Source organism: Xenopus tropicalis, chromosome 8 (assembly GCF_000004195.4).
Source record: "Xenopus tropicalis strain Nigerian chromosome 8, UCB_Xtro_10.0, whole genome shotgun sequence".
NCBI lineage: Eukaryota > Metazoa > Chordata > Amphibia > Anura > Pipidae > Xenopus > Xenopus tropicalis.
The window spans coordinates 34,007,673-34,035,358 of record NC_030684.2 but is presented as its reverse complement, the minus strand read 5'-3'; the positions used below and the strand labels follow the sequence as shown (position 1 = coordinate 34,035,358).

At 38.1% G+C, this 27,686-nt stretch overlaps 1 protein-coding gene across 2 annotated transcripts in view; it reads right to left on the bottom strand.

Moving 5' to 3' along the window:
• The window catches only part of astn2 (astrotactin 2), a 675,040-nt gene that overhangs the window by 159,900 nt on the left and 487,454 nt on the right, over window positions 1–27,686 (bottom strand). For both annotated transcript variants that reach the window (XM_002935205.4, XM_031891225.1), the window contains 3 exons: window positions 11,997–12,121; window positions 10,728–10,832; window positions 7,934–8,113 (listed from right to left, as the gene is read on the bottom strand). In XM_002935205.4, the coding sequence (XP_002935251.2) occupies window positions 7,934–8,113; window positions 10,728–10,832; window positions 11,997–12,121 (410 nt within the window). The remainder of the gene's footprint in view (window positions 1–7,933; window positions 8,114–10,727; window positions 10,833–11,996; window positions 12,122–27,686) is intronic.

Sequence of the window (27,686 nt, the reverse complement as noted above, 5' to 3'; positions counted from 1 at the left end):
TCCAGCTACTTCTATAAACTCCTTTACCCTTCCCCATAACATAGTTGTTGACATTAACCAGCTACTGTATAAACTAGTTTTAAAATCTTCATAGGCTTATCCTTTGCCAGAATACTTTCAGCTTCTAGTGGAGCAACTATAGGCATTACTGATTTGTTTAGCTAATTTATATCTAGCTGCAGAGTTGTACAAAAATATTTAAAAATGACTCAAAATGGTTATTTCTAAGGATTTTTGGCCTGCTACATTTTTGCTGAGAAGTTTTTACCTGTGGCGAAAAGTTTCATGAATCTGAGTAATAATAATGTAATAATAATGTGTTTTGTTTTGTACAGAAAAATCAGAAAAAATCACCAATGGCAGTATTAGAATTTTGCCATGCATTTTGTTGCACCAAAGACTTTTGTGCCAGACAAAATTGCTAGCAGCATTAATAGTATTTTCCTGCACTGGGAAAAAAGCTTCCTCAAAGCTTCCGCATGCTTCATAAGATGCTTCAGCATCTTATCTTCTACATATCATTAAGGTACCAAAATAAAACACCCTAAATGCCATTGAACTGTTTAATGCCCAGTATGCATAGGTTTGCCATGCATGCAGTGACCCCAAGATGAAGATAACCAATATGATTTCTGTCAATTCAGCTACTGGAAAATCAACACATTCTCTGCATTTTACATGGCGTAAAACTATAAAAAACTATGTTCGACCCAGAAAGTCATATTTTTGGAAATAAACTTTTCCCTGAATCCAAAATGGGCACACGTCTTTATACTCAAAATTACATTTTTAATTTAAAGCATCTTATCTCAACATATCATTAGCTACTAAGATAAAACATCCTAAATATGAACCACAGGGGTCCACTGAACAGTTTGATGCCCAATGTTTATAGGTTTACCTAAGTATTTGGCATTTAAGGACCCCAAGATGAAGATACCTCAGATGATCTATCATTTGTGTCAAAGTACCAAGCCACAAAGTTTCTCTAAAGTTGGCAATTCCTAAAGTCACTAAAGCAATTTCACCTCAAAACTTCCACTTATCTCCAGCATCTTGTCTCCTACAGATCATTAGGTAACTATATAAAACACCCTAAATATAAATTTCAGTGGACCACTGATCAGTTTGACAGCCAGTGTACATAGGTTTATCAAATTGCATTGCATGTAGAGACCCCAAAATATACCTTGTGCATACTAATTTCATGGCTTGCATTTGCACAGGTTAAAAAAAAACACACTACCAGTCTTATGTGTTGTAAAAGCTGCAAAAAAGTATTGTGACACCCGAAAACCATATATTTTTGAAAAGTACACATTCAGATAAATCCAAAATAGGTAATAGGATGTCTTTCTTCACCAAACTATCAAACAGCAAAGTTTTCCTAAACATAGCAGTTTTTATGACATTTCTGAAAATCGCTTAAAAATGTTGCAATTTGTTGCATTTCTCTTAATTTTTTTTTTACATAAAAAGGCACATCACCCTAAATATGAATGCCAGAGGTCTACTGAACAATTTGAAGCCCAATGTGCATAGATTTACCCAAGTATGTGGTATATACAAACCCCCAAATGCCTGCCAATTCAGCATCTGCAAACTGAGCCCCCAATGGTGTATCATTTGTCCTAAGACCACATAACTGTACAAAGACATACATTTTTGGAAAGTACACATTCTGATGAATCCAGAATAGGTAAATGCATCTTTCTACACCAAACAACAAAGCTTTCCTAAACCTAGTGGTTTTGATGCACCTAAAAATGTTGTAATTTGCCACATTTATCTCACAAACATACAAAGGCAAATCACCCCAAATATGAACGCTAGAGGTCTTCTGAACAATTTGATGCCCAATATGCATGATAGTATCCCCAAGAGAAAATACATTTTTATACCTGCCAGCTTAGCTTTTGCCAGCAGAGCCCCCTGACTTTGCATTATGTGCAGAATTTGATGCATGTGAGTTGTTTTTTTGTCATGGTTTTATTGAATTTTACTAAATTCAAATTTTTTAATAAATGAGCAAAAATTCTAATTTTGTAAATTTTATCAATTTAAATTTAAAAAAAAAAATTAAATCTTGCTAAATAATCCAATACCAATAAACCTCTCCATATTTCAGGGCTCTGCAGCAAATTTGGCTTTCCCACCAATACAATGCCTAGTTGCAGAATACTGGCCTAGGCTCCAATTTACAACAGGTACAGCATGCTAGAAATGTAACATTAAAGCACAGGAGAAAATGATCCCCTATACTTAATTCAAAATTTGCAGTATTTTTGTTTTTATGACAACTTTGTAAACAGAGGATGTGTTTTTGCAACACATACACACAAAAATTGTATAACTTGGGTAACACAATATTAATACAGATAAACTAATAATCTAAGAATATTGGGGAGCATTATACCAGGAGGTGATTAAGCATAGTATGTGGGATATGGATTTTTATGTTCGCTCAATTCATTTTGATTATTGCACTGGATTTATAATCTATATGGTAGATGCATCTCCCTGCTTTCCAGATGTCCATAGTCCACAAATATCATTGAACTAAATGATTTAGAGCTCTATTTCAAATTGTGCAATCTGGACTGATAAATGTATAAACAAAACCACTTAATGAACCACCAGGTCGCCCTGTAGCTACTTTTCCTAAGTCAGTAATGATGTGCAGTCATGTAGGCCAGTTTAAATAAAAAGCACTTGCCTTGTCTTGCCTCTGTGTTTTCAAGACCCAGCATTAGCACTAATGATCAGATATACCTCCAAAGAAGATAATATTAATGGCAACATTTTGACCCAAGCAATTAGTGGTCACTTAATTTTACCTTCTGCCAGCTCTGTTCTTTCACCTTTGGTTTAAACGACAGATACCAATTAGGTCTGTCAATATTCATTCTCTATCAGAGTTTTATTCCTAGAGAGTGATAACTAGCTGATGCACCGCAACGTAACCATAAATCATAGGCATAATAATTATGCATTAAGCTGTTAGCGGGTCTTGTGGCTTAACATTTAAGCCACTGTTAAACATGTTAATATGTAGAAATGCCAATATTACTAGCCTCTACACAAGTGTTTGATGATCTCTGTGTGGTTTGACACGTTTTTGTCTTTCTGTTAGTTGAATTAAAAGGTTTGCATGGATGAGTGTGTTATAAATACACAGCTGCCATAGGGCCTTTATTATAGACTAAGATTTATTAAAATGTGAGATCAGAACTCACCACTGAAACATTCAACCTTTCAATTCATTCCTATGGAATTCTAGGGGGCTGATTTACTAATCCACAAATCCGAATGGGAAAAATTTGGATTGGAAACAAACATTTTGGGACTTTTTTGTATTTTTTGCGTTTTTTTCGTCGCCGTTACGACTTTTTCGTAAATTGTCGCGACTTTTTCGTAGCCGTTACGACTTGCGCGAATTGTCACAACTTTTTTATAGCCGTTACAATTTGCTCGTATATTGTCGCAACTTTTTCGTATTGAGCGCTCGTAAACAGCGGGCAAAACTTTCAGACTTTGCATGATTTTGGAAGGCTCCCATAGGACTCAATGGCACTCTGCAGCTCCAACCCGGCCCAAGGAAAGTCTCCCATAGGGCTCAATGGCACTCTGCAGCTCCAAGCTGGCCCAAGGAAAGTCTCCCATAGGGCTCAATGGCACTCTGCAGCTCCAACCCGGCCCAAGGAAAGTCTCCCATAGGGCTCAATGGCACTCTGCAGCTCCAACCCGGCCCAAGGAAAGTCTCCCATAGGGCTCAATGGCACTCTGCAGCTCCAACCCGGCCCAAGGAAAGTCTCCCATAGGGCTCAATGGCACTCTGCAGCTCCAACCCAGCCCAAGTAAAGCCTCCCATAGGGCTCAATGGCACTCTGCAGCTCCAACCCGGCGCAAGGAAAGCCTCCCATAGGGCTCAATGGCACTCTGCAGCTCCAACCCGGCCCAAGGAAAGTCTCCTATAGGGCTCAATGGCACTCTGCAGCTCCAACCTGGCCCAAGGTAAGTCTCCCATAGGGCTCAATGGCACTCTGCAGCTCCAACCCGCCCCAAGGAAAGTCTCCCATAGGGCTCAATGGCACTCTGCAGCTCCAACCTGGCCCAAGGAAAGTCACGATACTGAAGCTTGAATGAATCCGAAACTTTCGTACTCGGCACGATGGCTACGAAAAAGTCGCCACAATTCGCGCAAGTCGTAACGCTACGAAAAAGTCGCAACAATTATGAAAAAGTCGCAAAATACCAATCATTACGAAAAAAACGCATTCGGACGCTTTTCGGACGTTCGTGGATTAGTAAATGTGCCCCTAGGTGTATTTATCAAACAGTGAACTCATTTATCACCTACTTATATGGGTAATACTCTTCAATAGAAAGTGGGTGACTTTTTCTGTCGTAAGCTCTTATCTCACATTGTAATAAATTTCCTCCTAAGTGTACCAGTGTAACTAGATAGAGAGATAGATAGATTAATTGATTTGAATATATATAGATCTACACACAACCAAAACACACAAATTAAGCTGTTCGTGACCAACAATACCTAAAGTACAGTCCAAAAGAGAGCTTTTAATACTTTTGGTCTCAAAAAGTAATAATTATATCTTCTGCCAGGATAGGTTTGCCCTGCTTCTCTCTCCCACACAAACAAAAAGGATATAGGGGCGTAAAGTAGTGGCCGCACGCCAAGCTTTTATAAACACAACCATATTGTGGAACTTGAGAGAGCAATGGTTTATGGCTGGTTTAATAATGTGTCTCATTATTTATGGGAAAGCGCAATAAAGCTGCTGGTGATTTAATACACTCTATTTAAATGACATAATTGTCATAGCCATAAAGACTGAACAGTTTTTAGACAGCTCAATTATGCCACATTTCTATAAATTACAAATCACAGGGATATTCCTAATAGATGTAGAGAGCGGCATCTGTCAGCATTCAACCAAAAAGAAGACAGCAATAATTTTACCAAAGATATTTGAGGTCATGTTTTCTAACTTGTGCTTAAAAATATGACAAGGTCAGGGCAAAGAATCAAATGCTTCTGGAAGAAAACACATTTTATTGATAAATGTAAATAGGCAGCTCATGTGATTATAAAATAATTCAATAAGCTACATATATTATGCCCCAACATGAGCGGGGGGTAACGGTCAGGTTGAATGTCGCAGGCTAGTTACGGAAGGTGGTAGGTACAAGCAAGGTAGAGCAGGGAAACAGTCCTCCATTTTGTAGGGCACCAACAACATGTGTTCCCCTCTCCCTAATTAGTAGTTATTAACTAATGTGGCACCTTGGGGCAGTCTTAGCGACTAAGCAAGAGGAGGGTTGGTACTAAGTAGTGAGTTGGGCAAGGTTAGATAGCTTAGTTAGCAGTCACACTTTGTATGGTGGGTCCCTTGACAGTCTGCTGGGCATAGTGGTGTTGTATTGGCCAGTACTGGAACATTGTGGCAACCCCTAAGGTGGGTACCCATAGTGATGTTGAATGTGGACAGTTATTTTCCAAGGAGCTTTTACTATGTCAAAACAAACAATATTTATGAATAAAAAAATGATTAATGTTATCATATGGCTGTTGTAATTAATAAAACTGTTGCCATATCATCAAATAAAAGATGATGTTTTATTCTTGGTAACAGGTAGAAGGAGCGAGCAATGGGCCATGCATAAAAATCATGTACATAATAATGTAATAATAGCCATCTGGTCACTTGCGCATGGTAGGTAGACTACAAGTTGAGATGCCCTGTCAATTAGCATAGTGTTAGTTGAAGAAGACCAAAGTTGTCTTCGATTGGTGGAGGAATTAAAGAGTATAAACTTGTCTAGTGGGGAGTGATACAAGAGCATTATCATTCACTGCAATAACGACCAGACTGTAGTCTAGTTTCAGATTTGTGGGAATAATTCCATATCAGAGAAGACTTTGGGAGACAGAGATGAATTTCCAATCACCACCAACACAGTTCGGCATAGTAAATTTTATTAAAACTAACCAGGACGCTCAAGATAGCAGATCTTATAGGGTCACGTGGGTGACTTAGATGCAGCGTGACTCTAACATATAGCAAGATATTGTGTAGTGATAGTTTACCATATAAGTATCAGCTACATCAGGGTTCTATCATCAGCAAGTACCTGAAGGCACAATATCTGTTGCTTTGTGTAAACTAATTATGCTGCCTTCATTGCCTAAAGAGATATGTTGACGAGCTATAATTACTAGATAAGGTAACAATTAATCAACAGAAACATCTTTTTCCAGATAATAAAAACCAGCTTTAATGTAAGGGTGACTAAATCTTCTTTAATTATACTCTTAGGTAATTAAAACACTGAAGGGGTTAGCTTAAAGGGTAAACATTTCCAAGTAAAAGTATCCATTAAAAAACTAAAAGCCTTTTTCAGCACAAATTGTATACATGATGCATTTTTGTATTCATTGGTTATCTTGGTCCCTACAGGTACAGTGCCATGCAATTTGTCGAAAAAAAGCATACCAAACAGCAGCTGTACCTTGGAATGCCCATAGGTAAGCCTGAAAGGAATGTATTAAATACAAGTTTTATTATATAATCACGCTTGATTTGGGATTTATTAAAGTAAGAGTATGCTGAATAATGTATATGATTTTGAAACAGGAAAGACAGTGTAGGGATTCAATGCTGTAACACACTCTGCACTGAGAAGTGCTAGACAGTATTTATTTGGCAGCAAAACACTTATCACATGGGAAATTATATTGTATATCAGGGTCACCAACCTTTCTTACTCGTGAGGTACAGTTAAATGTAAAAGATGTGGGGAGCAACACAAGCAAAAGTTCATGACGTGTCAAATAAGGGCTGTGATTGGCTATAAGGTAGCCTCTTTGAAAACTATAAGCCTACAGGAAGCTTTGGTTGTAGTAAATCTTGGTTTTATTCAACCAAAAGTTTTTATTCAACCAAGTCAGGAATTCAAAAATGATCAAACGCTTTGGGGACACTGAGAGCAACTTCGAAGAGGCTAGTGAGCAACATGTTGCCCCTGAGCCACTGGTTGGGGATCCCTGTCATATACATTTGGTCAGTGGCCTGAATAAATAGACCCAAGGAGAAATGAAACTAAGCTGCAGCCTTATCCATGCACAAAGAATAGCCATTAGAAGATTACATTTTCCATATACATTGACTGACTGGTGGATGGATTTGCAGCACAGCTGGCTCAAATACCGAAAAGTCACCAAACATGTACGGTTAGACCGCAGTAAGGCTGATGTCAGACGAGGCGTAGGGCAGATATTTTTGGCAAGCGGAAAAACGCTTGCCGAAAATTCGCCTGCACCCGAATGAATGAGATACACTCGGGTGCAGGCACATGTAGCCGATATACGCATAAAAACGCGAGAGTTTGAAAGTCTTGTGCCTTTCTTGTGTACATGTGCCTGCATCCGAGTGTATTCCATTCATTCAGGTGCAGGGACATGTAGGATATGTAGGGCGGTATTTTCAGCAAGCGCTTTTCCGCTTGCCGAAAATATCCACCGTACGCCTCGTTTGGCATTGGCTTAACATCAAAATTATTCAAATTGTATTTACTTTAACATGGAATTTGGGTAGTTTCCAAAACTGCATCTTAGAGTCAAAATTGTCTTACCAAATCTCAGCATATATGGGCACTTTAAGCTTTAGACATTCACATTCTGTGACCGGATGATCCGTTAAATGACGAAAGAATATATTTTATGACAGGAATGTTGTGCGTTCCTCAATGTTTCTACAAACAATATACTACAAATTCTTATCCTGTTAATTTAAGCCCTACTATATTTCAATTGTTGAAGATAAAGTGGGGAATTTTCCCCTAAAATGTTGTAAATCCTAGTAATATTTAAAATGACCTTAAATGTTTTAAAATCAGTACAATAACTTACCTTTCTGGTACTGAAGCCACAACTGCTGCTGCACCTTTTTGCTGGGAAATCGGATTGTGCATGTAAGCTCTGAACCATATAAAGCCTCTGAGATATAGTGGGAACCATAGAGATGCAAGACATTCAGTAGATCTTCACGGCTACTTTGAGGGCTTAGAATCTTCAGCACATTGGCAAATCCTGCAACAAAAGAAAAATCTGAAGGAGAGACAACACATATCACATAAAGTGACACTAAGGGGGCCATTTACTAATGGTCTTTTTTTCCAATTTGGATTTTTTAGTTCTAAAAGTCTAAAAAAATCAAATGCAACAATTCGATAGCTAAAACCTGCTCAGATCATGTAGAAGTCAATGATCAATGTCAGATTTCCCTTCCCAGGAGGATCCTTCTTTGCTGGTTTATTGTGTGACAGTCAAAAAAGTAGAGATTTCAGTGCAACAATTCAAAAAAATTGGCAGGTTTTTTTGCAACTTTTCCCCACACATACTTTTTCAGTTCAAATTTTTTAGTAAATGTTCGTGGAAATGAGTTTATTCAAATTTTTAAAAATAAAAACATGACAAAAGTTTGTTTTAGTAAATCTGCCCCTAAAATGTTTGTCTTCTAGCTTAAAAGGTATGTATGAATATTTGTTTATCCTGCAGCACTCATCCTTTAGCTTTCAGAGAATGAATAAAGATTAAGTCTAGGAAGACCATAGCAGCAACTTGGGTACTTTTTAAAGTACATGTTTAAGTACAACTGCATAGAGTTCAAGGCCAGAAATTCCACTAACAGTAGGTTTATCCTAGAAAACAGATTCAGGCAAATCCAGAATAGGTAAAACTGTCTGTCTAATCAAAACTATCAAGTCGCAATGCTTTCCTAGATTTATCGGTTTTTATGAAAATTTGTGAGATTTTTGAAAAATTGCTTTATGACTTCTATAACATCTATAGCATCTTATCTCCTACAGGTCATAAAGTAACCAAATAAAACACTATGAACGCCAGGAGGCCACTGAACAGTTTGATGCCTAATATGTATAGGTTTACCTAAGTATGTGGCATGTAGGGGCCCCAAGGTAAACATACCCCCATATGTTCTACCATTTCTGTGATTTTAGCTCCTGCAAAATAAACACATTTACATAATTTATTTTTGGAAAATACAAGTTTCCCCAAATTTAAAATGAGTACAACTTTCTACACCAAATTATCAAGCTCAAAAATCTTTCCTAAAGTTGTCAATTTTGATGACATTTACAATAATCACCTTAAAGCTTCCACTTTGCAGCATCTTATCTCCCACATAGTGTTAGGTACCAAGATAAAACACCCTGAATATGAATGCGAGGGGGGCACTGAACAGTTTGATGCCCAATGTGTATAGATTTACCTAAGTATGTGGCATGTAGGGGCCCCAATGTGAACATACCATATATGATCTACCATTTCTGTCGATTCAGCTCCTGCAAAATCAACACCTTTACATCATTTATGTGGGATAAAGCTACAAAAAAGCACGCTCACCCCAGAAAGATATATTTTTAGAAAGTACACATTCCCCCGAATCCAAAATGGGTACACATCTTCTTACTACAAAGAACCAAGCTGCAAAGCTTTCCTTAAATTTGGTGATTTTGATGACATTTCCAAAAATCAACTAAAAACTTCCAACACAGGTCTGAAATGTTGCTAATGCCTGGATCAGATCCCTTTTCCAGTAAAGGCTTTTAAGGAGATATTGCCTTGGTGGTGCTGTTTGTTTTAAGGAACTTTTAATGCACATTCATATTTTGAAGAGTAGTTTTTTTCTGTCAGTATCACTTTAACCAGTGGGTTATAGAGACAAGAGGGATTTGCTAAAGTGCGATAAGCGTTATTGCATGCTTTTTTGCTCGATTCTCGTCTTTAGCGTTAGACGTGCTAAATATCCCATTAGTCTGTACGAAAATTAACACCTACTTGGGGCAGGCGGTACTTAAAGAAAATTTTGGTTTGTGAGCTTTTGGCAACAGAACATGGACTTTGCAGTGGGATTTTTTTTTTATGTGTTAGCCCTAGAGTGATGCAGCCTCCAGTTTTAAGGGAAATGGTCATTTGCAGAAAAGTAGTTTTACGAACATTATGGTTACGTGTGTTAAATCGTGCGCTAATATAGGAAGCGGTGAAATATATCGCGCGCAGCGGGAATTAACGAACGCACGGAAAATAACGCAATTCACTATCCTACAGTGAATCGTGCACTAAGTCGCAAAAAATAAGCGATAAAATTTTTAACACATGCTATAAATAAATCCCGACCTTTAGTGGATCAACCCTAAAGTGTGTTTGAAACTGGACTGTTAACTGTTATTTAAGCTTTATGGTATATTTAATAAAGGGGGAAGTTTCATAGTTCTCTGTTAATTTGTAAGGGATTTCAATGGCTGAACTCTTACTTATACATATTGAAAATATTATCCTAAAAATCACTTAATTAAAAGAATTAAGAACTGTGAAATATCCATCTGGTCAACTGCAGAGAGCTCTGTTTTACTATAAATAAATTTGCCATAGTGGTCTCTAGATTTTTTTATGGCCTCGTCAAAGGAAAGTTTGTGACATTGCCTTAAAAAGCCTTGTCAAGCCAATGATGTAGTAGTACATTAGAGTTTTTCTTCTCCCTTGAGACTATTTGAATGTTAATGCAGATATTTCCTCTGATATGAAAGCAAACTGAAAAATAGGTTTCTTCTCTTCCACACAAACAAACATACATTTCCTAGATAAGCCTTATCTACGAAGACATTTATTTACAAGAACTGACCTGTAGACAGTGAGATGGAACTGAGTTTCACTTTGTAGAGGTTACTCCGCACTCGCCACTGCTGAACCATAGGATATCCCATTGCTTCGTTATATCTTACATCTCCTAGACAGAGTAGAACCATTCACAGGTGACAGAAATGAGAAGATGATAGAAGATGACATATAAGGAAATAGACTAATTAAACATTTCATGCTCTGGATAAGCCTTACAATGGTCACCCCTAGGGAAAATTGTATTGATGTTGTATGTTTGTTCATGAATTAGATCCAAAATGCTTTGATTTGGACAGTCACCGAAGATGCATCCAACTGGATTTGTTGGATTGCCCATCAGTGACATAAATGGCCAGAAAGTGGTGGATGCCACTTTTGTGAGATTGGGCCTACATTGATCCCACTTAAACATGCTCTGAATTTTGTTTATTTTTTTTTTTTTTTTTAAAGAAACCAGTTGAGATAAGAAAGGTTGTTAGGTTTTCATCTGTGTAACATTACCAATTGTACAATCATTTTTTGCTACTTTTCAAGCCTAAACTACTGAATTTTGAGTCATACTTTGCTGCATTTATCCAACACGCCTATTCAAAAGATTCTCTATAGGAATCAATCAAAGGAAGTCTGGTCTAAATACCCTAGTTACTGATGAACAAGTGCAAACAATTTCGACTGAAAGACCAAGAAGACACTACCGGAGCCTGATTTGCACTTAAAACCACCTACATTTAGATTTTTGTCACAAAGCTGATACTAAAAGCGAATGAAAGCTGAATTTTTTTTGTAGCATTTATTGTTTAGTGTGCAATTATATGCCACTTTTCCCTTGGCTTTTGAAGTCAAACCAAAGCAATTTGGAATACGCTCAGAAATCCAATGACACTGAATTCCCTTGGCACAGGCCAATGTAGGCTTTATGCCCTTGTTTGCAGCTAAAAATATTGTGCGTGCTACTCTTTTGGACTGACTCCTACTTTCACACATTGATAATTCACATTAAATACAGTGAGAAATATACTGCAATTCAGGTTGACTGTAAAATCGAAATAGTTTGGTTCATTTCCAATGTAGTTTTGTGTTACTGTCTTAAACACCATGGCATAGATTTATAACATCTTACAAATGATAAAAACAATGAACTAAAAATAATAGTCTTTATTCAGGCTACAAAGCTGTGGATTTTAAAGTCACAACAATATATGATGAGTATTTTTTTGTAGTGGGTAAGGTAAATTCCTCATAAAAATCCAAGCTGATCCTTTACGTTTCTTACCTGTAAGCTGCTGTAGGTCAGGCCTTGGTTCAGACAATACTCCTCTGCACTGTTCCTCCACAGGGAGAGGGATTACCAGCAACCCGTCTGCCAGCTGCGGAAAATCCTTAATGAAGTTATTCTCCCTGAGGCAAAAAAGAAACACAAGCAGCATGAAGAAGAAGGGAGTGCACTAAACAAGCAGACAATTGGTACGGCTAGCTGATGGAGAATGTAAAATTCAATTTACAGGCTGTAAATTGGGCTCTGTTAATAGCTGAACAAAGTAAAATAATTTCTGGAGTTGAGTGAACAGGGTCAGTGTATTTAAGTCTTAAAATGAGGAAAGAAACGCTAAATATGCAGTGTTTAGTGATGAGCTAAATTCTGCATTTCGTCATTGGCTAATTTTCTCTCAAAACTGCTGTGCAAATTCACTGATAAAAAGTTTTGGTCGCTTCAAAAAAGTCACGGTCACATCAAAAAGTAGTGTGTTACCTGTATTTTGCATTTTTTGTAATTTTTCATTGTTTTGCAAATTTTATAGCAGTTTCACAAATTTTTTTGGTGAAAAAAAGGACAGATTTACTCATGCAGCGTTAGTTTTTGCAATAGTTAAACTTAGCAGTTGGTGTGAAGAAAAGAGGAGAATGCATGAAATGGAATAAACTACTTTATATCTTTCCTCACTTCTACAACTTTTTCTCAGTCTGCCGTACCTGTCAGTGCAGGATGACTGGGGAATAAGATGTTCCTCTCTGACGGCAGGACAAACTGAAAATAAACTTTCTCCACTCTTTTCCTTCTGTAACCCTTCTTAATTTTTTTTTTCAGTTTGTCCTACCTTGGAGGCAGCAAAGTCTGCTCTCTTGTATTTATTTATTAGAGGTACTATATTTTCTTTATATGTGGTTATTTAGTGTGCTGCCTGGCAGAATTATTCAATGCCCTAGGTCTGAACCCCATCACATGGTATATATGTGCCCCTACCTGCTTTTAGCATGTAGTTAGGTCTGAGCCCCAATACAGTTACTAATGGCTGTGCTCCCTAGCTAAATTTCAAATCTTCTAGGTCTGAGCCCCATCATTAGTAGATTCTGTCTGTCAGTAGGTTGTGCTATAAGCCTGTTTGGTTTATCTGACATGGCTTGCTAATATGTACATTATTGGGAAATCTGAAGCAATCTCTCTCCCGGAGGCTGGTTGAGCCCACAGATGAAGGAATAAATTTAGGAGCACTGCCAGACTTGGTCTAGGTTGAGTCCCACTAATAGTTCACATGCAATCACACTAACCAGCAAAATGCTGATGGCACTGGTACTAACACGCACATTGGTGACATCACAAGTATACCTGGGAAACATATTGCGCAATTTTAGTGCCTTAATACAACACATCTCCATATTGAGCAGGGCCATCTTGACATTAGAGAGCAAAAGTTCTGTGTACCCTCTGACCATATAACTCAATACAGAACACATTTCTCAGACAACAACATGGAATATAATACTAGCAACCCTTTAGAACATCACAGAGAAATGTTTAGGAAAGTTTTTTTGCGGTATTTTCTGGTTGCCAAAATAGTAGGTACAGAATGGCAGCAACCAAACAAAAGGACAAATATGCCACAACATTTTTTCATGATGTATCCAGTACTTGAAAACTACTAACATTGGGATAAACTCCTTAAACTAGAGCCACCAGTTGTCTATCACATAATACTACCTTACCAGCAGAAGACGCCGGTTAACAGAAGATGCTGGTTAACATTGTTTGATATCTACTTGTAATGAGCCAATAAATTCACTTTGAGGCAATAGAACAAACTTCACAATATGTGGCAGTTTCTTGGACTACGTATTCATTAGACCCATGGCAGGTTGGGTACATCCACTGCTTGGTACCTGTTCCAAATGGATCAAAGGGGTAGAGCACTTCACCATTGTACGGAGCTGGTTATCTCAAAGACCCAGTGGAGAAACAGATTCCACACTTAAAAGAGATTTGCAGAACACAGTGGTTATTTTCAGACCTGCTGAAGCTTCAGTTACGGTGGCTAAAACAGCTGCATACTGGTCAGAAACTCTTGGAGCACCCTCCAACTTCACGCCAACAATTCACTTAAAATTTAGAAAGGATAAAATCGCCCTATCATTCTTAGGGGAAGCAGCTATCAACATCACTAAACTCGGATGCTTTGGTTGCTTTGGTTATGCCAATGGATGGGTGACACTGCATCGGAAAACAAACTTAACTCACTTAAGTTTAATTGTTTTTAACTATTTAGGCCAGAACTTAAACATATTATCTCTGAGGCCCAACAAGGCATTCAACCCAGAAAGAACTTCACAAAAGGAAAAAGAGAACTCCTAGAGCACAAAACCAAATGCAATCCAATAGAAGATCACAGTCCAAATCTGTATGTAAATCTATAACACTCAAAAGGCAGGACTCCTCAACATTTCACTCACCCTCCAAGCCGAACAGAAGCAGGAGGAAGATTACACAACTTTGTTTCCAATTGACTGATGGGCACTAAACATCATCAGCCATGGATATTGCATTGCCTTCATCAATAAACCCTCAGAGCACAGATTCCTACCATCCTCTATACCCAGTGACCCACCCAAATGGCAGGCCCTCCTCTCCATCATCCAAGACCTCACAGAAAAACATGTAACAATGGTAGTACCCCGGGACTTCCATTTTCACAGGTTTTATTCAAACCTCTTTCTAGTGCCAAAAAAATTGAGGTTTTCACACCATACTCAATCTACATCCATTAAACAAATTTAAGTATGAAAAGTTCAAGATGGTAAGACTTGAAGACCCACAATGTCCTCCTTTCTGCCATCTTCATACCTGGAATCCAGAGTAATACCAGGCTGGGCCCCAGAGAGTGGCAACTAAATCCCACCATCTTTAAACAGATAGCAAACAAATGTGGTCAACCCTGTATATATATGATGGCAACACATTTCAACACTCAGCTACCAATAATTTATAATAAAGAAAAAAATCCATGTAACAACTTGCGTATTAGTCTGTAATTCTGTCAGATGTTCTTTCTGATATAGATAATATACAGTAAAGTACCTGAGGCTGATATATACCTAGACATATAGTGGGAAACATGTGTATTGAAGTTCAAAATTCTCTCTTGGGGATATCATCACAAAGTAAGCAGTAAATCATTTCAGCAGGAATTGAACACAGCAGGAAGGTAGAAAAATTAAACATGTTCATTGAGTGCAATCTTACAGGGAGAAATGATTACAAGATATAATTTTTAGACACCATCTACCCTCTTGTCAAGCCTAGTAGGTTCTATTTATCTGTACAGACTCTGTCTAGCATCTTTTACATATTGGGCCTAAAGATGGATGTACCTGTTTGGTGTATTACAAGAACTAAATATCACAGAAGAAAGAAAAGAAACAAAGGCTAGTACTTGCTGATTTTTGTTGGGTAGATCTTTGTGGTAATAACCTTTATACCATTTTGAAAATAAGTGTACCTGAAAAGCTTTATATGGCACCCTTGTGTCTTTGAACTAAGTTCTGCTTGCTCACATATTCTTTCCAGGGGTACCAGATAGCAAAGTGCTGAATATGCTTGTTATATCACAAGATATTTGCTTGGAGTTTTATAGTGTGCTTGCTTTCTATATTCTGACATTGATTTGGTTTGGTTGAAGCCACTCATTTCATCCATGTTTGCATTACCAATGTAAAAAGATGTTTTAATGGGTTGAAGCTTATATGTTCCTTGGGTAGGCATATTTAAAAAAACCCATAGAAATAAATAGAAATGAGGTGACATTTTCTGTGCTGAGCTTTAACCTCACATTGTGATCAGTCTGCCCCCTTAGAGGCCCATTTATCAACATATCACCATTTTTGTGGGTCTAGAGGTTTTTGAAACTACGACTACAACTCATTTTCACGGATTTTAGTCATTTATTAAAAGATCCAAATTGAAAAAGCACAAATGATAAAAGACAGGAAAATAAATGCAAAAACCAGAATTTTTTTGTATTGACGCACAAAGGCAAGTGTCAAAAAACCCCAACAAACCTCTAAAACCACAAAGCAAAGAAAGATCTTGTAAAATCCATTTGTAAAAAGGACCTCTGCCATTGACTTCTACCTGATCTTGACAGGTTTTAGATGGTATATTTTTGCTTTTGGATTTGTTGTGGTTTTGTGTTTTTTTCCACAGCAAAATTGTATTTTGGCTCAAAAAATATGAATTGTGGAAAAAACATTCTCATTTTATTGATTTGTCGGTTCTCACGACTTTTGCGCATCTTTTTTTTTTTTTCACCGTGCTTTTTCAGTTCAGATCTTTTGATAAAAGAACAAATATAAGTCAGAAAAAAAGAGTTTTAGTAAATCCCCCTTAGGGTATGTAGTGTACGGTTAGGATTACTGCCTTTCAGAGCTGGGTTCTTGGATTTAGTTCCAGCCAAGAACTTCTATGACTGTGCAAGGTTCCTTTGGGTACTCCACTTTCCACATGCTATTTAAATAAAAGATAATAAGATATACTAAAATCTAAAAGTGAATTATAAAAAAGAAGAAAAAATACTAAAATCCAAGTATGAGAGTCCGGGAAATGCCAGATACCAAATATACCCCTTGCTTTTATCACAAAACCCTCTGAATAGGTGTTTTTTACACTTCCACGTGAACAGCAGTCCTATACATATATAAATAATTTCTGACCTTCAGGCCACTGGACTGACCTAAAGTTCAACAGAACAGATTCTGTGATTTAGGCAATGGCAGGAGCAATCTGCTTCACCAACTCAGTACTGATGCTCTGGCACCTCATTATTAGTGCACACTCTTCTGATAAAAGAATTTTATTGCTCAGTGTGGTAATGGAGGGGCTATTAAGTAGTATTAAGTATTATAGCTCCTATTTGCACACCCAGGAACCTTTTCCATGCTTGTGTTGCACCCCAATAACTTTTCCATTTAAATGTGGCTCATGGGTGTAAAAGGTTGGGGATCCCTGCCCTAGTGAAACAGAAGTCCTAGGTTATCTCCTAGTGAAAGGTTGTAGTTATTTACATAACTGTTTACTTTTTTTTAATTTTAACTTTTTTATTGAGAATAACAAGTTACATAACATATTCATGATAGTTGAAGTTATGTATGAATACATCAATAAAGTGTATAGTTGTTAATGTATAATTCTCTCCCAACTGAAACAAGCACTTGTAACCCCTATTCTGAAAAAACCCTCCCTTGATCCCTCCAATCCTACTAACCTCCGACCTATCTCTCTGCTCCCATTCATCTCCAAACTGCTTGAGCGCCTAGTTTACAACCGACTGACGCTATTCCTCTCTGACAATAACCTCCTGGATCCCCTACAATCTGGTTTTAGACAACAACACTCCACCGAAACTGCTCTAACTCGACTAACAAATGACCTCCTTTCGGCTAAAGCCAAAAAACACTACTTGCTACTACGGTAATACTTCTCGATCTCTCTGCTACTTTTGACACTGTGGATCACCCTCTTCTCCTCCAGACTCTCTGCTCTCTTGGCCTTCGTGACACTGCCTTATCCTGGTTTTCATCTTATCTCTCAGATCGATCCTTCAGTGTCTCTTACAATGGGGAATCATCTTCTCCCCTGTCTCTTTCTGTTGGGGTTCCTGAAGGCTCTGTCCTGGGCCCCTTACTATTTTCTCTCTATACCTCCTCACTTGGAAAATTAATCAATTCTTTTGGCTTTCAGTACCACCTCTATGCTGACGATACTCAGATCTATCTTTCCTCTCCTGATCTCAACCCAGAGCTTCTAACTCGCGTCTCTTCCTGCCTGTCCGCTATCTCCACTTGGATGTCCCAACGTTACCTTAAACTAAATCTCTCCAAGACTGAACTGGTTCTCTTTCCCTCATCCAATGCCCACATTGTTCCCGAGGTATCTATAATGGTTAACAATTCTACCATCACCCCATCTTCCCAGGCCCGGTGCCTTGGGGTTATCCTTGATTCTGCTCTGTCCTTCACTCCTCATATCCAATCACTTATCAAATCATGTCACTTTCACCTAAGAAATATCTCCAAAATATGATCATTTATCACCCAAGATGCTGCCAAAATTCTTATTCACTCTCTTATAATATCTCGCCTGGACTACTGTAACTCCCTATTAATTGGCCTTCCCCTCCAAAGACTGTCCCCTCTCCAGTCCATAATGAATACTGCTGCCAGGCTCATACACCTTTCCAACTGCTCCTCCTCTGCCGTGCCACTCTGCCAATCCCTGCACTGGCTTCCCCTACCATCCAGGATAAAATTCAAACTAATGACTCTCACATTTAAAGCAGTTCATAACTCTGCCCCACCCTACATCTCTGAACTCATCTCTAGGTACCATCCAACCCGCTTGTTACACTCCTCTACTGACCTGCTCCTCAAATCCTCTCTCATTCCCTCCTCACACGCTTGCATTCAAGACTTTGCAAGGGCTGCCCCCCTTCTCTGGAATTCGCTCCCACAAACTATCAGACTTTCTCCCAATCTCTCTGCCTTCAAGAGATCTCTAAAAACACATTTATTTAGAGAGGCTTACCCTAATCTAGTTTAGCAGCACCCTGTGCCACACCTCTCACAACTCTGTCATGCCCATTCCCACACCTTGTGTCTCAACCCTTTCTCCTTGTAGATTGTAAGCTCTTTTGGGCAGGGCCCTCTTCACCTCTTGTATCGGTTATTGATTGCTTTATATGTTACTCTGTACGTCCAATGTATGAAACCCACTTATTGTACAGCGCTGCGGAATATGTTGGCGCGTTATAAATAAATGTTAATAATAATAATAATTCTTTAGGGGAGGGGAAAAAATAGTACGAGGGGGGGTGGTGGGGAAGGTGTACAAGTCAGGGTCTTGTTCTCACAGAGTCCTGACTTGCTGGAAGGCAGAAAATAAAAATAAAAAAATGGATACAAAGGAAAGAATAGGTGTTATAATTGGTTAAACTGAAACAAAACTAAACCAGGTGGGGTGCCTCTTTTTACTCCTCTCGATTCCTCTCCGGGGATCCGAGAGGACCTATGGATTTTCATTTTTGTTTCAATCCCGACTCATCCCAATGTCCCGTGGGACTTTCAGTTGGGTTTTTCCCCTCCATTTCTCTTTCCCACCTCCTGTTTACTTTTATAGGTCTGTATTAGTATACCCCCATGTTCTTATTAGTGCAACCTTACAACTTTGTAAAAAGTAATCATATCCCCACGCAAGTTGTTTTTTCCCAGAAAAATGAACCCCAATCTCCACAGACTTTCCTCATAACTTAATTGTTAAGTTTCTTCAACCAGTTTAGTTGCTTGCATTTGCACTCTTTCCAGCTACATAACCATTCTTTTAGGCTATGGACACAGAAAAGGCTGATCTGCCTTTGGCAAAATCCATTCTGTTTGTCTGCTGACAGGCTGATGTTATGCTTGTCCGTGCATTCAGAACGGGCCAAGGGATCAACCTTTTCTCTGCCTGTGTTTCTGTGCAGACAGAGAAATTGCCTTGTTAGCCCATAGCCTTAAGGGCTATGGCCCAAAACTGCACTGCATACTCAAGGTGAGGCCTTACCAGAGACCTATAAAGAGGCAAAGTGTAGGTTTTCATCCTTCAGGTTTGGCCCTTTTTATGCAATACTGTAATTGTTCTCTGTTAACTTTCTCAATGGAGGTAAATGGAACATTTTCTATTTGTAACAGTGCTGTAAGTGGAGTACCGCAATGGTCTGTCCTTGATTTGTTGCTTTTTAATTTGATTAATGACCTTGTAAATGACATTGTAGTACTGTCTCTGTCTTTGATGGTGCTAATATCTTGATAAGAAACAACTTTGGTGTGCACTCCACTAAACAGACACTACAAGTTGTTCAAAGGATTTTTATGTCCCCCATTCTGCTCTAGGGATTCACAGACTTCACTGTATGACATTATCTTTTTAATATATTCTGGCCTTCAAGCACACTGTATGAGAATAAATCGGCCGAAGTGCAATAACTCAACACTGAGCCTCATTTGCCCAGTAATACGAACTGTAAAGAAACAAAATTAATTATTAAGACTATTCATTAAAGAAGCACATATAAAACTAGGATGAAAATAACAGTTTAAAAAATGGAGACTTTCAGAACTGGCCAGTTCTCGAATTTAGTCAAATCTGTATGCAAAGTGGTAACATCCTACCTGGAAATTATAGTTTTTACAAATGCAAGAAGTCTGACTGGGAAAATGGGAGAGCAGGAGGTGCTGGTGCTGAAGGGGAAATATGATTTGATTGGCGTTACTGAAACGTGGTTGAATGAGTCTCATGACTGGGCAGAACATATAGGAGACTATTCTTTGTTTCGGAGGGGCAGGGGCAATAGAAAAGGAGGAGGGGTGTGTCTGTTGGTTAAGCAGGAATTAAAAGCAAATATAAAGGGGGAAGTGATGATGGTAAATGAAAAGCCTGCTAGGTTGGGGCAAATGATAATAATGGGGGATTTTAATTACCCTGATATTAACTGGAGCAATAGTACTGCCAGGACAGTAAATGGGAACAAATTTATAAAGCATGAAAACTTTTTGTCACAGGTTGTTGAGGAGCCAACAAGAAACTGGATCTAGTGATCTCTAATGACCCAGAATGTATAGAAAATGTGCAAGTGGTTGAACCCCTGGGTAATAGTGACCATAGTGTTATTTAATATGATGTTTGGTGCAAAAAACAAATATACACTGGGACAAAGAAGACCCTGAATTTTAAAAGCATATTTTACCTCCTTAAGGGCAGTGCTTCAGATTGGGGTGTTATGTTTTCTGCTAAAAACACAGAGCAGAAATGGTTGTCATTTAAAATGATATTAAATCATTGCTGTTCTCAATTTATTCCCGTAAGAAGTAAATGTAGAAATGTTAAGAATCACCCTATCACAGCAGTTAAGAGGGAAAAGGAAATGGGAAAGAAGCAGCATTTAATGAATAGAAACACTATAAAAAGTGTTGTAATACAGTAATCAAGAAGGCAAAGATAGAAAATGAGGAGCACATTGCTGCAGAGGCTCAGACTAACCCCAAAAAAGTTTTTGTAATAGTAATATTAATAGTAAAAAGATGCGGGTTGACAGTGTGGCCCCAGTGAATTATGGTAATATGGTTACAAGAGATACAGAAAAGCCAAATGTGCTAAACCAGTTCTTTTCTTCAGTGTATACAGTAGAGGAGCCAGAGTGACCCACTCAATAGCTGCAATGCTGGCTCAGCTCAGTCTAGTCAGTGGTTGGATGGTGCATAAAGGTTTACTTAAATTAATGTGAACAAGGTACTAGGGCCAGATGGAATACACCCTTGGGTACTGAGAGAGGTCAGTTCAGTTTTACAATGGCCTCTATTTCTGATATTCTCAGACTCGCTTTCATCTGGTTGGCAATTATTGGCCAGTAAGTTTGACATCCATGTTGGGCAAGTTTTTTGAAGGCATATTAAGGGGTCACATACAGAATTATGTTCTGGAGAATGGTATTATGAGCAGTAATCAGCATGGCTTTATGAAGGACAGGTCATGTCGGACAAATTTGTCAGTGGGGTTCCTCAGGGTTCTGTATTGGGTCCAATTTTATTTAACTTGTTCATTAATGACTTAGGGGAGGGTATTATAAGTAGCTTGTCAGTATTTGTCAGTGTTTGCTGATGACACAAAACTCTGCAGCCCGATTAATCCTATCCATTCTTGCAGCAGAATCTTGACAAACTGGCAATCTGGGCAGCTAAGTGGCAGATGAGATATAATGTGGATAAATGTAAGGTGATGGACCCTGGGATGTAAAATATGCCACTTATTCCCTTAATGGGACTGCACTTGGTAAATCCATAATGGTAAAGGACCTTGTAGATAATAAACTTGGCTGTAGCAAGCAATGCCAGGCAGCAGCTGCAAGGGCAAACAAGGTTTTGAGTTGTATTAAAAGGTCCATAGATTAATGGGAGGAGGGGGTTATTCTTCCCCTTTACAGAGCGCTGGTAAGGCCCCATCTAGAATATGCCATTCCGTTTTGGTCTCCAGTGCTCAAAAGTGACATTATTGAGTTAGACAGGCAACTAAGCTGGTAAAGGTAATGGAAAGACTCAGTTATGAAGAAAGACTGGCCAAGTTGGGTTGTTTACACTGAAGAAGAGTTATGGGAGATAGCTTTTAGTTCAAGTTGATCCAGAGATTGGTGCGATTGCCATCTTGGAGTCAGGAAGGAATTTTTTCCCCTCTGTGGCAAATTAGAGAGGCTTCAGATGGGGTTTTGCCTTCCTCTGGATCAACTAGTAGTTAGGCAGGTTATATATAGGCATTATGGTTGAACCTGATGCGTGTGTGTTTTTTTTGACTAACTATTTTACAAAATATCATCAACTAGTACACTTATAAAGTGCTCAAAGCTAAACTCTTTTTTATTTTACTTTAAAGTAATAGCCTAATCTCATTCTCAGTCAAAATAGTGTTTGTGTTAAATGTTGATTTAAACAAAAATGCTTTAACTAAGCTTCAACGTTCACCAAGTAATCAATTATGTTCGAATGCCCATGAACCTTTCACTTGAGGCAATCTCCACAGTTCAATAAAACATGCAGGTCACTTACTGCTCAAAATCGACCCTGGGCCGAAGGGGAGAATTCCACTGGTAAAAAACAGCTTTGGTGTACGCTCCACAGACTCCCGGGCAGCGGTAAAATTTAAACATGGCATAGGCCTTTAAATACGTACCATCACACATAATGTATTAGGAGATATCTATGTGAATAAAGCTTTTTACATTTCACTGCTGTCTGGGAGTCCGTGGACTGCGCGCCAGAGCGGTTTCTTATCAATATATTAACATCATCAAAAACTGAGGCAGTACTGCAATGTCAATTTCAAGGTCATTAATAATTAAATTAAAAAGCAATGAATCAAGGACAGACCATTGTGTTACTCCCTTCACAGCACTGATAGATCAAAAAGAAAAAGTTCCATTTACTACCATTCTTCCTAGGCCAGTAATCTACATGGGAATCTCAAAGCGTCCTCTATGATTGTCAGTATTGCAGTATTACAGTCTGGAAAGTGGGGTCGGGGGTGCATTTCTGCTACAAATCTCACCCCTCCTCCAGTGGCTTTAGAACATGACCTCTTGTTCTAGTGCTGATCTATCCTTATCCAGTAATTAGTGCTAATTAACTGAATCAAAGCAACAAAGTTCCCTGAATACATACTAGTCGACAATTAGCTTGATCATTTGAGAGACAGGTTAAATCTTGCAATTAGGGATGTAGTGGATTTTGGCTAATTACCACTTTTGTACTGTTTGGATTCAGCCACATAGTTAGTATTCTGACAGCATAACGTTTCTGTCAGCCTGGGCCAAATCTATGCTCGCTGACAAAGAGATGTACCATGAACAGCAGCCTTTCCTAATTCCAAGTTTCAGTGACACTCAAGAGTTACTTTAAAGAGACAAGGAAAATAATTGCATAAATCCATAAGATTAAACCTTTAACAAGATCTCTGCAAATTAACCAGAAGAGGACAGAACACTTTTCCCAGCTGGCCGCTGCCACTTCAAACCTATTTGGGGTAGAAAGAAATCTCTTCTTTCTGACAGTGAACATCACATTTAATCATCATTTTGTCTCAACCATAGATTAGCTTTGGCGAACTATGCTACAGGGAATTTTGTTAACTCCTTTGTGCAGAATACACGGGGCATGAAATATTTTTACAAAGCTTGGGCCTCTTAACAACCATTTTAAAGACTGCAAAATTTAGCAACATAAAATAGGATTTAAATTGAATAAGTATTAAATATACAGGTATGGGATCCCTTATCCAGAAAGTTCCGAATTACGGAAAGACCATCTCACATAGACTCCATTACAAGCAAATATAATTAGTGATGAGCGAATTTTTTCACCAGACATGGATTTGCAGCGAATTTCCGCATTTAGACATTGGCGAATTGTTTTGTGAAACGTCCGTGAAAATTCGTTGCGGAAAAATTCGTCGTGCAGAATTTTTTTTGTCGCGCGTGAAATTGAGCGCCAGCGCTTCAAAAAAGGCAAAAAAAAAATAGCCGCAGCGACAAAAAATAGATGCGGGCAACAAAAAAATAGTGCGAAAAATGCATTTCGTGAATTTTTCTCCATTTCGCGAATTTTATGGGACAGATTCACTCATCACTAAATATAATTAATCCTTATTGGAGGCAAAACAATCCTATTGGGTTTATTCAATATTTCATTTATATTTAGCAGACTTAAGTTATGGAGTTCCAAATTACGGAAAATCCAGAAAACGCAAAAAGAAAAAATCGGTTGTGCTATCCAAAATAAAGTCTATAGTGAAGTTAACTTGGAGTGTGTATTCCTAAAAGCCATGGCTTCCGGCTATAGACATGTTAAGTGCAAAATACAATAAAGGAAGTCACTCATGATTCAGTAGGTGCAATAGGTAGGGGGATGCTACATTGAAAAAAGGAACGAGAGGTTCCCGAAACGTCTGTATCCTTCTCACTGATTACTCCAGTAAACCTGCATGGAGGCAGTTTTTTGCACCTACGGAATCGTGAGTGACTTCCTTTCTCGTATTTTGTACTTAACTTATGCAGAAAACCCCAGGTCCTGAGCATTCTGGATAACAGGTCCCATACCTGTAATTGGTATCAAACTTCAGAAGGTACACTGCAGAATGTGTTGTCACTTCATAAATACACGTTAATATTAAATTCCCCCTGTACTCTTGAATTTGATCAGTGACTTATCACTCAAGTTTTATACTGCAAACAAACTTACCTTCTGCACTATGCCAATTAATTCATGTACCTACAATTTCTATCACCTGTTTTGTTTGCCCTAAGGCTACAAATCTATGATCAAGTGAGCTTCCACAATAGATGACTACTAAATACCGTACCTGAAAATGTCCTTCAAATAGTCTGTGCTCATTTCTACTCTAAATGTGTTTGTTACTCATCTTTTATTCCCTAGTTCTTTCCTTTTTTATAACTATTATTCACATTCTTCTTTCACCTTTGCCCTCCGCTCACATTAAAGCATTGTGCTGCTGTCAGTGCGGCTCAGCGCTCCAGAGTTATAACTGCTCCTTCACTATGTTCAGGGTATTATTAAAACAAGCATATAGTTATAATAAAAACATGTCCATCAGAGTTGAAAGACTGCAACAAGAGAAGGGTAAGGATGAAGGCTGTTGAGTTGTAAGGGATTAATTACTAGGCAGTTATGTACGTTAGTATTTATACATGTTTTTATGAATGTTCTACAAATGTACTTTTAATATGCAAGCACTCAATAATGAAAAATATTCCTAATCTTTCTCCAGCTTTGGCTGGCCACAGATATTCCTATTGAAGGTAGGGAAGCACAGGGGTTATTACTGCTGCCTTGCAGCACTTTGTATGTTCTCCTCATGTCTGCATGGGTTTCTTCTGGGTACTAAGGTTTCCTCCAACACTCCAATAAAAACTGACCCTACTGTTTGTAAATGTGATAGGAGCCTGCCCCAGGGGAGCAGGGACTGATGTGAATGATGTATAACTTCTGTGTGCAGAAATGTCAGAGCTATATAAAAATAAGAAATACATATACATATTCTGCATTTACAGCAAAACCAGAAAAAAATGACACATATCCAGACAGGGCTAAAAAAACAAACAAACAGTATTTATTAGGGATTAGTCATAAGCGAATCTGTCCCATTACGCTTCAGCATAAAATTCACGAAACAGCTAAAAAATTTTTTGTCGCCCGTGCATTTTTTGCCGCGACCACGCCCTTTTTTTGACGCGACTGCGCCCATTTTGCCACGACCACGCCCTTTTTTTGACGCGACTGCGCCCATTTTGCCACGACCACACCCAATTTAATGCGCAACAAAAAAAATCCGTGCGGCGAAATTTTCACGGAAGTTTCATGAAACAATTCGCAAATGGCGAAATGCGGAAATTGCCTGCGAATCCATGCCTGGCAAAAAAATTAACTCATCACTATTAGGGATGCATTGATTTCATACTTTTGAAAGTATAGCTAAATACTGAATCTTCTACAAAGATTCGGTTGAGAATCAAATCAAATCTTAACCCTGATTCCTGATTCCCTTTTCTCTGTAATAATAAAACAGTACCTGTACTTGATCCCAACTAAGATATAATTACCCCTTATTGGGGGCAGAACAGCCCTATTGGGTTTATTTAATGGTTAAATGATTAACTTTTCTCTGTAATAATAAAACAGTACCTTGTACTTGATCCCAACTAAGATATAATTACCCCTTATTGGGGGCAGAACAGCCCTATTGGGTTTATTTAATGGTTAAATGATTCCTTTTTCTCTGTAATAATAAAACAGTACCTGCACTTGATCCCAACTAAGATATAATTACCCCTTATTGAGGGCAGAACAGTCCTATTGGGTTTAATTAATGTTTTATTGATTTTTTAGTAGACTTAAGGTATAAAGACCCCTTATCCGGAATACCCTTGGTCCCAAAAATTCTGGATAACAGGTCCTATACCTGTATATTAAAATATGAGAAAAAAAAATGTACATGATCCATAAATCAAGCGACATGGGGAGGCCCATTTATCAACATTCTGAGTGGTTTTAGAGTTTTTTTGAACCACGAAAAAACTCCTTTCCACTAAAACCACAAATTAAAATCCAGAACAAAAACAAACAAAACATGAAAACCTCAAATTCTTCTTTTTTTCTTATAATTTGTTTGCGATTGCAAACCCAAAACAAAACCAGAAATAAAATAAAGATGATTACAATTTGCCTAGGACTTCTACGTGACTTTGACAGCTTTTATTTAGCATAGTTTTGCCTTATGGGCTGCTAGAGGTTGGGGTTTGGTTGAGTTTAGCAGCGAGGATTGAGCTGAAAATAATTGCATCTGCTTTCAGCAGGCTCAGTTATTGGGAAATTCTGTGAAACCCTTTGAACTGTGGTGAAACTGCATGGAAATTTGCACCTAGTTTGTGTCCCTTTCATTCATTTATAGCCGGTGTGTTAATACTTTGGTAGAATTCTTTTTCGGCCAGTTGAATTACAATATCTAACACATGCTGCTATGCGACACAGAAACGTTCATTTATAATAAGCTGATGAGATCAAAACCTTTAATCAGAGACACACATTCAATTCCCTTTGGAGGGTAATGATTATTAAACTATATTCATGCAGTGTTGCCAGCAAAAAAAGCATGGCCTGGTCATGTTTGTGAATGTTACAATGTGACCCAAGTTACCCAAGGTGTTGGCCAAACAAAAGTCTAATTCGTTTTTAGGCAACATGATCTGAGGGAAAACATTTTAACCCTTTTACTGACAGCCGTTTTGGTCAAAGCGGAACTTGTATTGCCAGACAGTTTTTTTAAGATTTTGCACTGTTTCAATTTAGGGGCTTTCCTTGGGGGGACTTTTAGTTTAACCAGGAAAACAATATATATTTTTTTTCAGGACAACCTAAGCTTTCAAAATATGGTAGAATTTTTGTGTAATTCCAATTCTATAACAAGATATAGGCTTCTAAATGTCTAAAACATGAAAATAATTAATATTTTCCATAATATAAACACATACTGTATAGCATAAACAAAAATTATTTTATGCACAAAAATACAACTGATTTGGAAAGTACCATGTCTTCTTAACAT